Consider the following 13,543-nt stretch of genomic DNA (forward strand, 5'->3'; position numbering starts at 1 on the left):
TAGAGAGATAAGATAGAACTGATTATGTTAGAAGAGAATGGTTTTTAAAGACTGATAATAGATATTGGGGTCGGCGCACGGTTCGGGCATGAGTCAACCTCCAGTATACAACAGGTACAGAAGTACTACGTCAGCCAGTTGGTTACTATGTTCAAGCTCTGATATTCAACTTTTACTAGTAATGATGAAGTAGTTTTGATTAAATGGAAATTCCATTTTGAATTCCATGATATTGCCAGTGCATTAAATATAATAAATTTCAAAATTAAATCCCAGTACCAGGTATTATTAATGACATAGAAACACTCCCCCAAGTTACGCCGATTAAGACAAAACAGATCCAATACCCAACATCCGACCAGTATCCGTGTTTCAGTTTTCCAAAGTGGCAGGGATCAAAGAGAGACAATTCATGAACTCTCAAAGTCTCCTGAACCAACGCCATATCCACCCATACCATGTCCATCAGTTCATGGTCATCATAATCATATCAAACAGAGCGGAAAATTGGTGTAGTACCCTATCCGAGAGTCCGCCACAGAGATCTATTTAGGATGATATATATCCATTCGTAGATCCAAAAACGTCTTCAGCTCATCAGGGTGACCAGACTTAAACCTGGGACATGCTGGGACGAGCAGGGCGACGGGCACTTCCGCTGCGGCCGCGCATGTTCACAGTCGATGAGCGAGACAGGAGCACCGAAACAACAGTCGAGGCCATATATCCAGCCCAGCCGAACCATAGGAAGGCAGTCACCGCTTGAGCCTCCTTACAGCGCTTCGAGGGGTTGTGAGAGCCGTTGGTAATTTCGTTGCTGCTAGTGTAGGACTATATGATAAGATTAGTATTGACCTCGCTAAATCTTCAATTCTTTTTTTATTCCTGGGTTTTTTCTAAGCCACCGAAAATTTGTGAATCTCACGTACCGAGTTACCACAAGAGTGCGCTCCCAACTTCGCAGCGAGCGCGATCGCAGCGCAGAAGAAGAAAATGGTGTTGAGCACATCAACTCCGAGCATGATAATTGGGTGGAGAGCCCAGTCCAGGTTAAACGACGCGGGGACCAAGTAGATGAGGGAAAGCATGGAGAATGCCGACAGGAACATTGTATAGTTCACGGAGCTAGGATTACCGGCGAAGGCCTCGTTGATCATGTTACCGACCAGGGACATAATGAGGAGAGTCCATACGAACTATTCGTAGTTCCATGTTAGTATAACTGTGTAGTTTGGAGGGGAATCTTTTTTTTCTCGGCGCGTTTGTCATACCTCCCACACACGTAGACCCAGCTGCACACCCCGCAAACTCATGATGGCTGATTTCCAAGGAGAAAAAAGGTCGAATAATAGTATATTTATCACGTAGATCGAGGATCTAGGTGACAAGGTTAAAAAGTCGTACAAGGAAACTTTAGAATGCAGGAACTTGAAAAGAGATCAAGTTCAAGTTAATAAAGCGCGGATCAGCCGGGAGAAGGTTGATGACGATATAGAAAACCTAAGCTTGAAACTCACTACGTCATGCATCGACGCGCCCGGGAGATGGCGGCACTGAGATGTATGTAGTATAGAGGGGAAGTGAAAATCTTTGGAAGTCTCTGCGCAGGTGTCATTGACTAAGTAATAAAGAGGGGTTTGTGGGGAAAATTCAATCGATTCTCAACATTCCACTGCATGTTGTATCTTGTACTTGAAGTCTTGAACCTTGAATAGCCGAGCTCCACCCCTTGCTACTACTAAGGGACTACAATATCTCCAAGGCTGAATTTTTCAAATGGTATCCCTTTGTCATTTAGCACCTAGTGGTCTCGGACTGTACAAAGCAAATTGAAACAGAATAAAGGCTTCGAGTTAATACTATTCAGGAGTACTTGATAGTAGTACATATAGTACTTCAAGTTGAGATACACCATGGCCTAGTACCTACTAGGTCAATCTTCAACCTTGAAAGTTTGACTTGTATTTGGGAAATCTGAAATTATATAATTAGATGCCAATGCCTGAGTTCAATTTTGGAAACAATTCCTTTCAAGTGCTATTACCTGGTCTAAACCTGGGAACTTGAAACCAGTTTCTTAGATAAAGAGCACCTGGAGACATCTGGAGCTGAACAGTTTCAAGTTCTTTAATGCCCAAATGAAAGAGCTGTGACGTGATATTCTCTGAGGCCGGAGTAGTAATTCTCATATGATTGGAAGGAGCTAATTCTGAAATGCGCCTCGCCGAACAAGGTATAGATTCTTTGATCCACCGCTGTGTTGTTAAGACAGGGGTTTGGAACCGAGCAAGAACCTTGGAAACGCCACATCCGTTAGTTGCGTCGCAGTCTAACAGCTAATTAGTATTAGTATCAATTAAAGATATAAAATAGGAAAAGGAAATAAAAAGCAAAAAGCAAAAAGCAAAAAAAAATAGGAGGTGAAGGGAAAAAAGTCTCGAGACAAAATGACGCTGGGCAGGATTTATAATCCCGAGAATCGCAAGAGGTCCCCTATTTTGCAGTGAAGGGACTCTGCACGGATCCATATCTAGATGAAGACCAGTTAGCAGCCTGAGACGACCCGCGACAGATCTAAATAGCATGTTGAACATACCCTTGAGGACAAAGATATCCCAGTCCAGCACTGCCACTACGCATGTAGCAGATCTTGGCTTGCTGACAAGCTGGCGTATCACAGACGGGACTCTTGACACTCAGCTTACCCTGCAAGGAATTTTGCAAGGTTACGAGGCTCATATTCTTCTCCATTGCTTCAGTTACCTGGTGCCAAAAGGTGGCGTTGAGAGGCGAACGCTTATCCCATCCAGCTGCTGGACCATAGGTATCACGAGTAGAGTATTCAAATTGAAAAGTCGGACCTGTTTCATGCAGACTAGAATATTCAGACACATTGCTGAAAAAGGTATAGGCTTCATAGATGTTGAAATCACCCGTGTCAACCTCGTAAAGTCGGAACCCGCTGTTTAGATCCGTCAAAGGCGTCACACTAGGCACAACCCAGCCAGTAGAAAGAGCAGTGTCAGAATTTTTGATAGTCCCATTGTTTGCATAGTATATCATAAATTGGTCCTCGTGATTGTGACCCCAGAAAGTGTTGGCGATGACATGAGGAGAGTACCGGTCCACGATTTGATAGAAGAGATTGGTCGGATCGGGGAGTGGGTTATAGCCATCCCAGCCGCTGAGAACATGCCCAATAATCCATACACGCTCGCCTGCATCTTCAGCCTTTTGCAGCTCATCGATCATCCAGCCGAGCATGCCTGAGTTATCCGGATTTTCAGTGTTGATAAAGTTGAGGATATTGGCCCGATACCAGAAATCTGCAGACATGTAGTGTTAGTATATTGATCAACCTCCAATACGTGCAGGGTTACTACTATATATGGGCAATCTCTGAGGGTGGACACACCGGTATTGAATGAGATAATTCGCAACCCATGATGCGTTTTGATGGAATAACCAGCATAGTGCGTTGCTGCTTGCTCTGCCTCCTCTTTGCTGATCCACCCTTCGTGCTGCCAGAGACCAGCCACATGCTTGTAGTTCCAACTCGACTGCTCACCAAGGCGACCTGGAAGAAAGTGGGGAGAGTCGATATTGGATGGCGCCGAGTCATGATTTCCCAGAGTAACGAATACAGGTCCTGTGAGGTATTTCTTGAACATCTCAAACACACTTGTCTCAGTGTACTCCAGATACTCCTGGGAGTTTTGTTGCTCTGGATCATGAGCTTGCAAGTCTCCAGTATACAAAGTCCACGCTAGGGATTCCGCACAACGACCTTGTCCTGTACCCGTCAGAGGTCCCACAGCTTGCAAAGCAGCCAAAGCAAGGTTGTATGGTGTGTCGCATTTGAAATATCCATATGGCGACGCAGGCCAGAGAACCTTATCTTCTGAGTGCTCATTGTGATTGTTGCTTCGGCAGCAGAGATTTGATGTGCAATTTGCTTCAGAGTTGACTGCATATCGGGCATCTAGATGCAGGTCTGACATGTGAAGCACCTTGATCCGCTCACCACTTGCCTTCGGAGCATAGGCGTTGAGAGGCTTAGGCTTGGAAAACAGGACTGAATTGTTCAGTGGGCGAGTATGGGGCTGGGGGCAGAAGCTTTTGCTCAGGTGATTGCAGATGTACTGGCCATCGAGGCCTTGCACGTCTGCACAGGCAAGAACTTGCGTCCAGGTTGCACCAAATGTGTGTGTAGAATGTTGTTCTTCACAGCTTCCGCTAGGCGCAAAATTAAAAGCCTTGCAAAGACTGACCATAGTATCGGGGACCATGGTTGGAGCCAAAAGTGCTGCAGGTTTTGCCGCAACAAGGGCCTTTTTGCATCTATCACATGAGTTTTCCGAGCTGTTACCATTAATGATGCCGGTCACATTGGCTGATATAGCCGCAATGAAAGCATTTTTCTCATCCGGTAGCATGGTCCCCTGACTAGGAGGGAATAATGGCTCATCCATGTTTTGAGGAATGGGATCAGGGGTTGTGAGCTCTAACGGGAACGTGTAGTTCAGAACCGGGTCATGAATGATGGGCTGAGGCTCCTTAGTTGGCAGAGCTGGCGAGTCATAGTATGATCTGTGAGAGCATGACTTAGCGACTAGAAAGGATTTGGTATAGAGCAATCAAACATACACGAAGGCAGAAGTTGGGAACCCCGGCGCAGCAATGTACGACGCATTCCCAGGTAGAGAACATGCGGTGACGGTTCTCAGCAAAAGAAACCAGATTATAATTTGTAGCATAGCGAGATCAGACAATTTGGCATCGACTGAAACTGGTTGAATAGAGGAAACATAGAGTTGAGAGCAAAATAATTGAGATTGATTGAGAAAATGTGATGTATAACATGCGAGATGAACTTGAAGATAATAGTACCTTCCCCTGGTAGCTCCTTGGAACCCTCGAATGATCACCAAGGTTGGAAGAGGCATGTGGTACTTCAAGGGGATATATATAAGGAAGGAGTGATGTAGATACTAGTTACTTCTAGATGTCGTTTGGATAATACTATTCATCCAATCTTCTAGTGTTAGGTATACTATCATGATGATCATCGGTAGAGAATGACCAGTTGGCCCAACCTTCAAGCTGCTCGCAGGGAAAATCAAAACAATATTGACTCTATACATAATAGAGACCATGCATATGTGGATGCTACCAATTGAGAGTACATAACAAAGGCCAATGAAATCAACTTGAATCTACTATGTATCAGTACGCTGAAATTGAGTCAGTTTACAAAGACCCGGACGTCAGAAGATCTCACACATATCAGGAAACATTTGAACTTGAATAAAGGGGGAAATACGCCGTAGTCTCCTAATTCTGTCAAGATAGATAGATGTATAAAAAAAAGAAGTAAATGCAAACGATGAATTGATAACTTTATAACCAATGATTCCCAGAGATCAATCTGAATAAGGCTTCAGGTTGCCCGTTAAGTAGCCCTCGGACTGCTGTCTCTTCCTCCTACCAGCAATGTCTCCAGCCCAGCCGTAGATCTGATAAAGCCAACCACCAGTAACAAGAACGCCACTAACGGTGTTGATCAATCGGATCACAAGCGCCAGGAAACCCCCGCGCTCTTCGCTGACAAGCAACAAGATCGGCTCAATGTTGTACTTGAAGAAGATACCCGGAACAAGAACTGGGGTCTCGGGAATCTCGTCAGACTGGCTAGTCGCCGCGTACTGATTTGTGAAGATAGCGTTGCGATTAGCGCGGGCGGTAGCAGATGCCGGAGCCCGATTATACGCATCCAAAGCACTTCGGCCCTTCGTGTAAAGAGTGGGCACAACAGAGAGGAAGTACTGGTACTTATAATAATGAGCGTCTGTCTCCGCAATGGTCTTATCCAGAGGGTTCATGAGGGTTGGGAAGTGAGGACCGAAGGAGAGTTCCGTGATCATATGGGAAAAGTTGAAGGCTGTTATCCAAATTAGTTCACAGAGCTGAAGTTCAGAGGAAAGAAAGCAACATACTATTGTGGTCCAAATGAGGCGCAAACTCCCTGTAACCATGGCCTCTGGCCGTAATATGGAAATCACCCTGGACCTTATTGCCCTCCAAGCTTCCGTAGATGCGACAAGAGTCCACAGTATCGCCCCAACGCAAAGATGGACCCCTCGCAAACTTCCGACGAGGGTTCCTCCGCACTTCACCCAGGACATGATGCGCATGCGCATCTGCCTCCTGCTGAGACAACCGATCCTCTTCCTCATGGGACAACGTTTGGTATTGATGTTTATCCTTGTTCCGCTTCTGCATCCACAGGCTCCAGCTCGTTTCTTCGCGCTTAAGCAAATCCCCCGCAACAATGCGGTCGCCAGCGGCATCCTGGATGTTTACACGAAGAGTATCGCAGGGCATGTTGACCACAATGTCAAGGTTAAGGTGGAGTTCATGGGAAACGCCCTTCTCCACACTGAAGTGGTGCTTTTCTGTACCGCGCCACCATGTTTTGAGTTCCGAGAGGCTGAAGACTGTGCAGATGATGAGGATCAGGACGGTCCATTGGCCACCACGACGAGTTGGAGTTGTATAGGAGGCTTTTGTTTTAGCTACAGAGGAGGGGTTAGTTAGATCACTGGATCAATAAACATTTTCAAGGTTGTTGAATTGGGGTAGACGGCGATTAGAGGATCGCGTGTTATGTATACGTGCGGGGAGTGGAAGCAACTCACGGAAAGCGTCAAAAGTTTTCAGTCCTGATAGATTGCTCTTTTCCCCAAAGGCATCCTCATCGAGGCCCTTGGATTCAAAGCCATTCATTGCGGAATAGAGAGCGGCGGCATTGAAGGTCGAGAAGAAGAAAGGTGGAGTACGGGTCAGATAAGGCGATGAGGCCAAGTAGTCCGATTTGCAGTGACCCACTCAAGCCAGGTACAGCCTCAGTACAGGTACAGAACCTACGTTGTACACTTCAATATTGTCTATCCATTTCTTTTTTTAACCATTTACAAGTTCCCAATATATAAATTCATAGAAAGTAAGAGTATAAAAGATGTTCACTGAATTGCTTCATTCTCTATATTTTGTCCTGAACATAGGAATGGATTTCAGTCTAGGTAGTGTTGAAATCGGGAACATCATTGTCATCCATAGTTCTATGTAGGTAGCAAACTTGAACCTCTCCTACTACATAGCGACGAGTTAATTGTTGGACCAAAACACAGAAGATCCTCTCATCTTAAACTCTGGCGCTGGGCTCTTTCCACCACGGTACCAAAGTGCCTCGTTAGAAGGACCTGTAATCTCACCCTCTCTGCGCAGTCCAAACATTCTATCTTGACTGGTGCTCTCTTCGACCCACTGACATTCTCTGAATGAGATTTTGAGATCTTCATATCGGAATTTCTGTCGTTCGTGGTAGTGTTTTCCCAATAAAGGAATAAGGGCTTGACTTGCACTTTCACAATAATAATGTGGAATGCGTGAGAAGAGATGGTGGGTGACATGATCTGTGGAAATATGGTGGAAGAAGTGAGTTCCAATAATCCCAAAATCACGATCGACAGTTGCCGTTGCTCCACGTAGAAAAGTCCATGATTTGGCTGTATATTTTGGCACAGATGGATGCGTATGGTGAAGATAAGTGATCATGACTTGATAGAAAATGAATTAGTATACTATTCAAGTTCAATATGCCAGCTGGCCTTCTGATCAGCACCTGGGCAATGGGCATCATACCAATCCAGTGATTCAACCACATCCAAGGAACAACGTATACCCAAAATACGATTCCAAAAGATCCAATCCTTTGATAAAACTGATAGAGAGCCGCAAGTGTAGTGAGACAGCCAATATCAGACATCAGAATTGCCAATTTTTCAGAATCGCGGAATAAGGCACCCCATGGATCGAAGTGAGTGTGACGCCAGGCTGACATTCCTTGCTTGAGCACCGCCGAAGGAGGACAGGTAATGTTAGATAGCAGATACCAGTTCCACCCAAAGATTTGTTGGATCAAGATCCGAGTCAACAAAACTAAGGGAGAATCTTGACCTGCTTCATGTAGTAACTCCACTGCCAGTCCAATCTTTTCGGCATACTCGCCGCGACGCGGTGGTACGTAGTTGAGATCCTTATCCATATGATTCGCATAAATATGATGACGCCGATGTGTGGACTTCCAAGAAAAGTAAGGTGCCAATAAGCTAGAGTGAAGAGTAAAGCCAACAATATCATTCAAGACTCCCCATTTCGAGAATGAACTATGGCCACAGTCGTGCGCAATGACCCACAACCCAGTCCATACTATGCCCTGGCAGAATCCATAGGTATTGACCACTGCATAGTATGCGATGGGAGAACTTTGAACAAATTGGGCTTGGAGAGAGTAATGGAGGACACCGAGAAGAATCCCCGAGTATATCAAATCTCTGACGAGATAGAAAGTAGACCAAAATAGAGATGGTTGGAAGCAATAATTCGGGATTGCATTGCGAATTTGTTGAATGCTCACTTCCTTGTCAATGGACTAATCAATAATAATTGTTAGCCTAATGAAACTCGACAACTGGGAAGCTGAATTTAGCAAACATACACCTCCTTCAACCAATTCAGTTGGATGCGGCTCAGTCTGAGTTTGAAATCCGGTTCGTCTAGTCTCCATCTTTGATGAGTTGAAATCCTTTTTGTATAGGGCGCTCCGAAAATGTCAGAAACTGGGACTAGCAATGGCAATTTGTCCCTATTGATGCAAAGATGAGGCCTCCTAATATATGATATCAGGCGTCCTAATTACTAGGTGCCACCTGAGGCTCCCAGTGCTTACTGGGAAATCTCGACATTACCACTTATAGACACTTGCATTCCTTGCTAAACTCTTTCTTGACAAGATTGCCAACCATGCCTAGGTGATCTACATAAACAAGGGTCTTTCTGAAAGAGGAGGCCTTGCAGGGTTACACTTTGAACACTGTGGTGACAGCCTGATGCAACTTGAAGCTGCGAACATCGAAGTCCTGAAAATCGGATCACTAAGTTTGAAGACTCTGACCATAGAAAATATCTCTTGAAAGATCAATATTCTCAAGTGCTATGGTACATATATGCATTCCCCGATTCAAGTGGGCACTGGCATTTGAAGAATTAGTATAGAATTTATAAAATGAGATAACACGAAGGATGAAATGGGTTCTTTTAATCAGACCAATGTAAAAATATAACCTGTTGAAATTGTGTAAGTTTCAGTTTCCTTTCATCTCGTTTTCAATCTGTCATTCAAAATTTCTGATTTTTGTAAAAATTGTTGTCATGTACTGGCTTGGCATACTTTGAAGCTTCCAAGTTCCACCTTCAATCTCACCGCTGCTGTCGCCTTTCTCTTTTTTCGGTCTATCCTTCCAAGATTAATTCGCTTGAAGTTTGTGTGACCTGATACAGGCCCTGGATACTGGACTTTCAGATAGAAGTTCAAGTTATAAGTGGATATCTTCAAGTTGCATAATATTGCATGTGACTGATCAGAATCTGACTTGAATGCGGACAACCAGATGCCGTTATCTCCGGTTGAGAATGGAGAAAGTGCGCTTAGGGAGGGAGGAGAAGAAGGTGAGGTGTGAGGTGATATCAACAACGACAGTGGACCAATGGTCCCGAGTCTAACATTTCCAGATGACTTGTACCGCGTGCCCTGATCAAAGCTGATTAGTGCACACAAGCTACCTGAGTGGCATCGGTGTCCTTGAATTTCCTAGACCGTAGTATGTATGATCATCAAGATTACAAACTCCACACTGCTAGCTCCACCATTATTGAGACAATCCAGGAGGGATGGAATGTGTGATTATGCAAGTAAACACATAACCTGCTTCTACCACGAGTCCACGACTGTGGAAGATTTTCCCGAGGGTTTGCGATAATCAAATGTTTGTTTCTTGGAGGAGGGTGTGCCAATGATAATTATGTATAATGCATGATGCAGAGGAAGATCAATGTAGATCAGATCAATATTGCCTTTTTTGTGTTTGATTGGGACATCGAGGCTCGCAGTCTAACATGCATTGTGGGGCTCAGTCCCAGATGATCAACTGGTGGCTATGCCTGTCACACGGTGTTGGTTACACGGTTACAAGGCTGGCTAGCCAAATAGAATAATTTTATTCCAAATTGAACAAACTAAATACTTTTCTGGTTGTACGACCTGCCAGTTCACAGTCGTTGGCATTTTTGAGATCTGCAGCCTTTTAGTACCAATATATCAAAAATACCCCCCAAAAGCAGGGATTTATCGCTTTCCCTTAAACATTTGAATTTGTGAAAATGTGAAGCCATGTGAGATTCCCCATTCCTTCGACAGTACTTGTATCACGAGGCACTGGCATAGATGCGTCGGCCTCCAAGTTCCGAGAACAGAGAGATGCACATGTGCATGTGTATAGAATTTCTGTTAATAATAATGAGGGTCTGATCAATTCATTGCGCAGCTCCCGGGGACAGGTCATTGTTCAAGCCATCATGCCCATCTTATATACTAATTTTCTTCTTCGAGCCATGCATTTACAGCGTAGACAATTATGTATGTATCTGGGGCAGATATGTTCCGGCAAAATAAGCTGTCGTTGAGGATTGATATAGTCTAACACGAGTTGAAATGGACTTCCACCTTATCCAGATGTCCCTTCTGCCTCCTCTAAGCATTCAGCGCGAAAAATGAAGTGGGCAACGCTTTCAGGGGCCATTGAGTCATGAAATTCGCCCAGCTGACAGGTTTAACTTCCGCATATCGATCGTTGTGCAGGTCTTTGCCTAGAAGAGTCTGACCGTTGATCCAGTAGTAGTAGAAGAAGCTAAATTGATCCATGGTGTAAGTTTTTTTCAAGACAAAAGGTGAGATCTTCCACATACAGCGATATGTAACTGTAAATATCCTCGGGAATCTTTTCCCGCTTGACGTGCATGAGCTTGTACAAGTCATCAAGAGATCCGTTGCTTTCCAGAGTGGGCTTGATTCCGTAGACCTTTTCGAAAAGAAGAGGCGAGTTCTTTGATGGTAGTTCGGCCACCGAGGACTATCAGAATCTTAAGTTAGCAACGAGAAGCGAAAACTTCGGGATATTGAAAAAAGTTACATTTCAAAATACCTGTCGCCTTCTGATCAACGGCAACAGCCGCAGTGAACTCCGCAGCATTATTGTAGGTAGTTCCTTCCATTATCTCATCGCCTGAGCTCCAAAAGCGTAGAGCCTGGGATTGAGGGTCGTAGATGTTGAAGAATGGGCTAAAGATGGGCTTCATGAATCCTCCAATGAGAATGTGAACTCCCTGAACCTTCTTTGTTCCGGCATACGCCTTAACATGGATCATTGGGTCTTTAGGGAACAGCTCGCCTAGCTTAAGCTTGGTGTAGTCCAACGCCCAATCACTGGCAATGTAACGAGGAACTTCGCACTCGTCACAAACGTCGATCAACATCTTTTGTCCATCCACCATGAGTTTATCATCTCCCAGATAGCAACACACGATCACATCGCAACCCTTGGCAAATACAGTGAGCGCATCTTTGTTGAACGCATCACCTTCGAAGAGTGTGACTTGCGCCGAGGAGGAAATTGTCTCCGGTGCCTTGCTGGGATCACGGCAGTATCCACGAATGGAAACGTTGTGCCGTTTAAGTAGATGAGATACAAGTCGCTTGGCGAACTTGCCAGTGAACCCGGCAATACCAACAGTGATGGCCATGGTTGATAGATGAATCGAAAAGGAAGCGGAGTAGACAAAGAAAAGAAACTTGTAGTGAGGTTAAGATGAATCTAAAAGGATCTGAGACTTTATAAATACTGCAATTCTTAATCGGTCTCATAGTTTGACCATGTATCTATAATCCGGCCCCAGCATGATTATGAATAGAGATTAAGCTTAATCACCTCGGGCGTTCTAATAGCCCCGGACCCACACGTTTCCAGGGATTGGAATGCTTAGAATGGTCTTCATCTCGGGCGTTATAATAGTCCCGGGTCCACACTACAAATTACAATTTCGGAACTAGACGTTTTCAAAGGAACTAAGATTGAGACTGAACCCCGAGGCCTTGTCTAATGGCGATATTAAGATTCCCACGGAAAAGAGGTAAAATGTTCAAATTGCGGTGGATGAGAATGAGATGCAGCACTTGAGGTTTCCATACAACGTTCTACCTGTCCAGGTGTGAGAAATGTATCGCCTCGTTCACGATGCTTTGAAATCCACGTTCACATACGCAGATAGCTGAGAGCTATAGCTACAAATACTAGGTCCATCCTCATCTTTAGAACGGTACATTTGTAGATGATGACAGTGTTCCACTATCCAATTGCTATAGAAGCAAAGTTGAAGAAGCGAAAGGTGACCGTTCACATGTACTTGCTACTTCTTTGCACTTGGAGCTATATGGCGGATAAAAGAGTTGAGATTCCAACATTTGAATAGTTACAAGTTCTTATTAAATAATGCGATAGTATCAAAATTCTCAAGATAATCTCTGGAATATTGGCTGTACACATGCCCATGTGTGAGTCTTCATATTATGCGCTATTACTTCAAAAATGCGCTTTCTTCTCTAAGCCAAGTCTGAAAGTTTTTCATCGAGGGATTGACCTCGCGCAGTCTTTTGATATCAGCCCCGTAGCCCTCATCGTGGAACAATTTGAACATATAACCCATATCCTTCATGGCAGCCATGAAGAAAGAGCAGATTGGTCTGAAGGTCAGAGGCAAATCTTTCCCTAATTGACGGGAGAAGATTTCCTCCATTTGATCGAAGGTCAGTTCATCACCCGCCAGAGAAATTCTCTTGCCTCTATACTGGTCGGGATTCAAGAACGCATCAGCTCCGAAATAGCCAATGTCACTAATAACAACAAGCTGAAGAGGTTTGCCTTTCAAGGACATTTTGAAGCATGTGGCAAAGACCTTGCCGAAGAAGTCTGGAGTAAGATTTTCGTAGAATGCCGTAGGCCTCAGGATGGCTCAGTCCATTCCGCTGTTCTTCAAATCTTCGAGGAGGTGTTTTTCGATGTTGTGTTTCTTCACAAAATGTGGAATCTTGGTTGGATTCTTGTATGAACGCTCATCCCCACCACGGTCAACGGAGCTATACACGAAGAACTTGACATTTTGTTTGATCGCCTCGTCGACTAGAGCTTTGTCTTGAGACTCCTCGCCGCTATTACCGATAGCTGCCTATGACATTGAGTTAGCCATTTTTTTCTGAGCAGAGTGAACAAAAGCAAATCCAAAAACCAAGAGCAAGCTTTTACTTACCTGAACACTGTACACACCCCAGATTTCAACTGAAGTCAGACTCTGCGCCTTCTGGAATATGTCGGCCGGACTGTCCAAATCGCCCTCGACAAGTTTGATTTTGGAGGATAGACTCTTCAGTTTCTGAGCGGATGCAGATGTTGGATTGCGTGTGACAGCCAAAATCTCGAAGGGGGCATTTCGGGAGACGAGACTCCTAATGAGCGAGCCTCCTTGTTTGCCTGTTGCTCCAGTTATTAGAACAGCAGCCATACCGAGTGGGTTAGAAAAGAATGTGTAATAT

General features: G+C 44.6%; 7 protein-coding genes across 7 annotated transcripts; all 7 read right to left on the reverse strand.

Moving 5' to 3' along the window:
• Positions 1–612: 612 nt before the first annotated feature.
• N7483_009381 (MARVEL domain-containing protein) lies at positions 613–1,313 on the reverse strand (the record flags this gene model as incomplete). Its single annotated transcript, XM_057092808.1, has 3 exons — positions 613–831; positions 930–1,196; positions 1,272–1,313. The coding sequence occupies 3 exons, from the start codon at positions 1,311–1,313 to the stop codon at positions 613–615; spliced, it is 528 nt and encodes a 175-aa protein (XP_056943982.1).
• Positions 1,314–2,493: 1,180 nt separating this feature from the next.
• N7483_009382 (PPN1 endopolyphosphatase family protein) lies at positions 2,494–4,757 on the reverse strand (the record flags this gene model as incomplete). The annotated part of the gene is made up of 4 exons (XM_057092809.1): positions 2,494–2,530; positions 2,597–3,326; positions 3,416–4,590; positions 4,648–4,757. 4 exons carry the CDS (start codon positions 4,755–4,757, stop codon positions 2,494–2,496), a joined length of 2,052 nt encoding a protein of 683 aa, XP_056943983.1.
• Positions 4,758–5,423: 666 nt separating this feature from the next.
• N7483_009383 (endoplasmic reticulum-Golgi intermediate compartment family protein) lies at positions 5,424–6,786 on the reverse strand (the record flags this gene model as incomplete). The annotated part of the gene is made up of 3 exons (XM_057092810.1): positions 5,424–5,941; positions 5,997–6,575; positions 6,699–6,786. The coding sequence occupies 3 exons, from the start codon at positions 6,784–6,786 to the stop codon at positions 5,424–5,426; spliced, it is 1,185 nt and encodes a 394-aa protein (XP_056943984.1).
• Positions 6,787–7,167: 381 nt separating this feature from the next.
• Positions 7,168–8,629, reverse strand: N7483_009384 (uncharacterized protein; the record flags this gene model as incomplete). Its single annotated transcript, XM_057092811.1, has 3 exons — positions 7,168–7,619; positions 7,705–8,494; positions 8,561–8,629. The coding sequence occupies 3 exons, from the start codon at positions 8,627–8,629 to the stop codon at positions 7,168–7,170; spliced, it is 1,311 nt and encodes a 436-aa protein (XP_056943985.1).
• Positions 8,630–10,651: 2,022 nt separating this feature from the next.
• On the reverse strand, positions 10,652–11,700 carry N7483_009385 (NmrA-like family protein; the record flags this gene model as incomplete). The annotated part of the gene is made up of 3 exons (XM_057092812.1): positions 10,652–10,808; positions 10,867–11,030; positions 11,068–11,700. 3 exons carry the CDS (start codon positions 11,698–11,700, stop codon positions 10,652–10,654), a joined length of 954 nt encoding a protein of 317 aa, XP_056943986.1.
• An 831-nt stretch (positions 11,701–12,531) lies between these two features.
• Positions 12,532–12,888, reverse strand: N7483_009386 (uncharacterized protein; the record flags this gene model as incomplete). The annotated part of the gene is made up of 1 exon (XM_057092813.1): positions 12,532–12,888. The coding sequence occupies one exon, from the start codon at positions 12,886–12,888 to the stop codon at positions 12,532–12,534; it is 357 nt and encodes a 118-aa protein (XP_056943987.1).
• A 78-nt stretch (positions 12,889–12,966) lies between these two features.
• Positions 12,967–13,512, reverse strand: N7483_009387 (uncharacterized protein; the record flags this gene model as incomplete). The annotated part of the gene is made up of 2 exons (XM_057092814.1): positions 12,967–13,179; positions 13,261–13,512. The coding sequence occupies 2 exons, from the start codon at positions 13,510–13,512 to the stop codon at positions 12,967–12,969; spliced, it is 465 nt and encodes a 154-aa protein (XP_056943988.1).
• Between the last annotated feature and the right edge of the window lie 31 nt (positions 13,513–13,543).

This window comes from Penicillium malachiteum, assembly GCF_028827825.1.
Source record: "Penicillium malachiteum strain IBT 17515 chromosome Unknown utg000004l:1.0-4883003.0:1.0-4884900.0, whole genome shotgun sequence".
NCBI classification, from domain to species: Eukaryota; Fungi; Ascomycota; class Eurotiomycetes; order Eurotiales; family Aspergillaceae; genus Penicillium; species Penicillium malachiteum.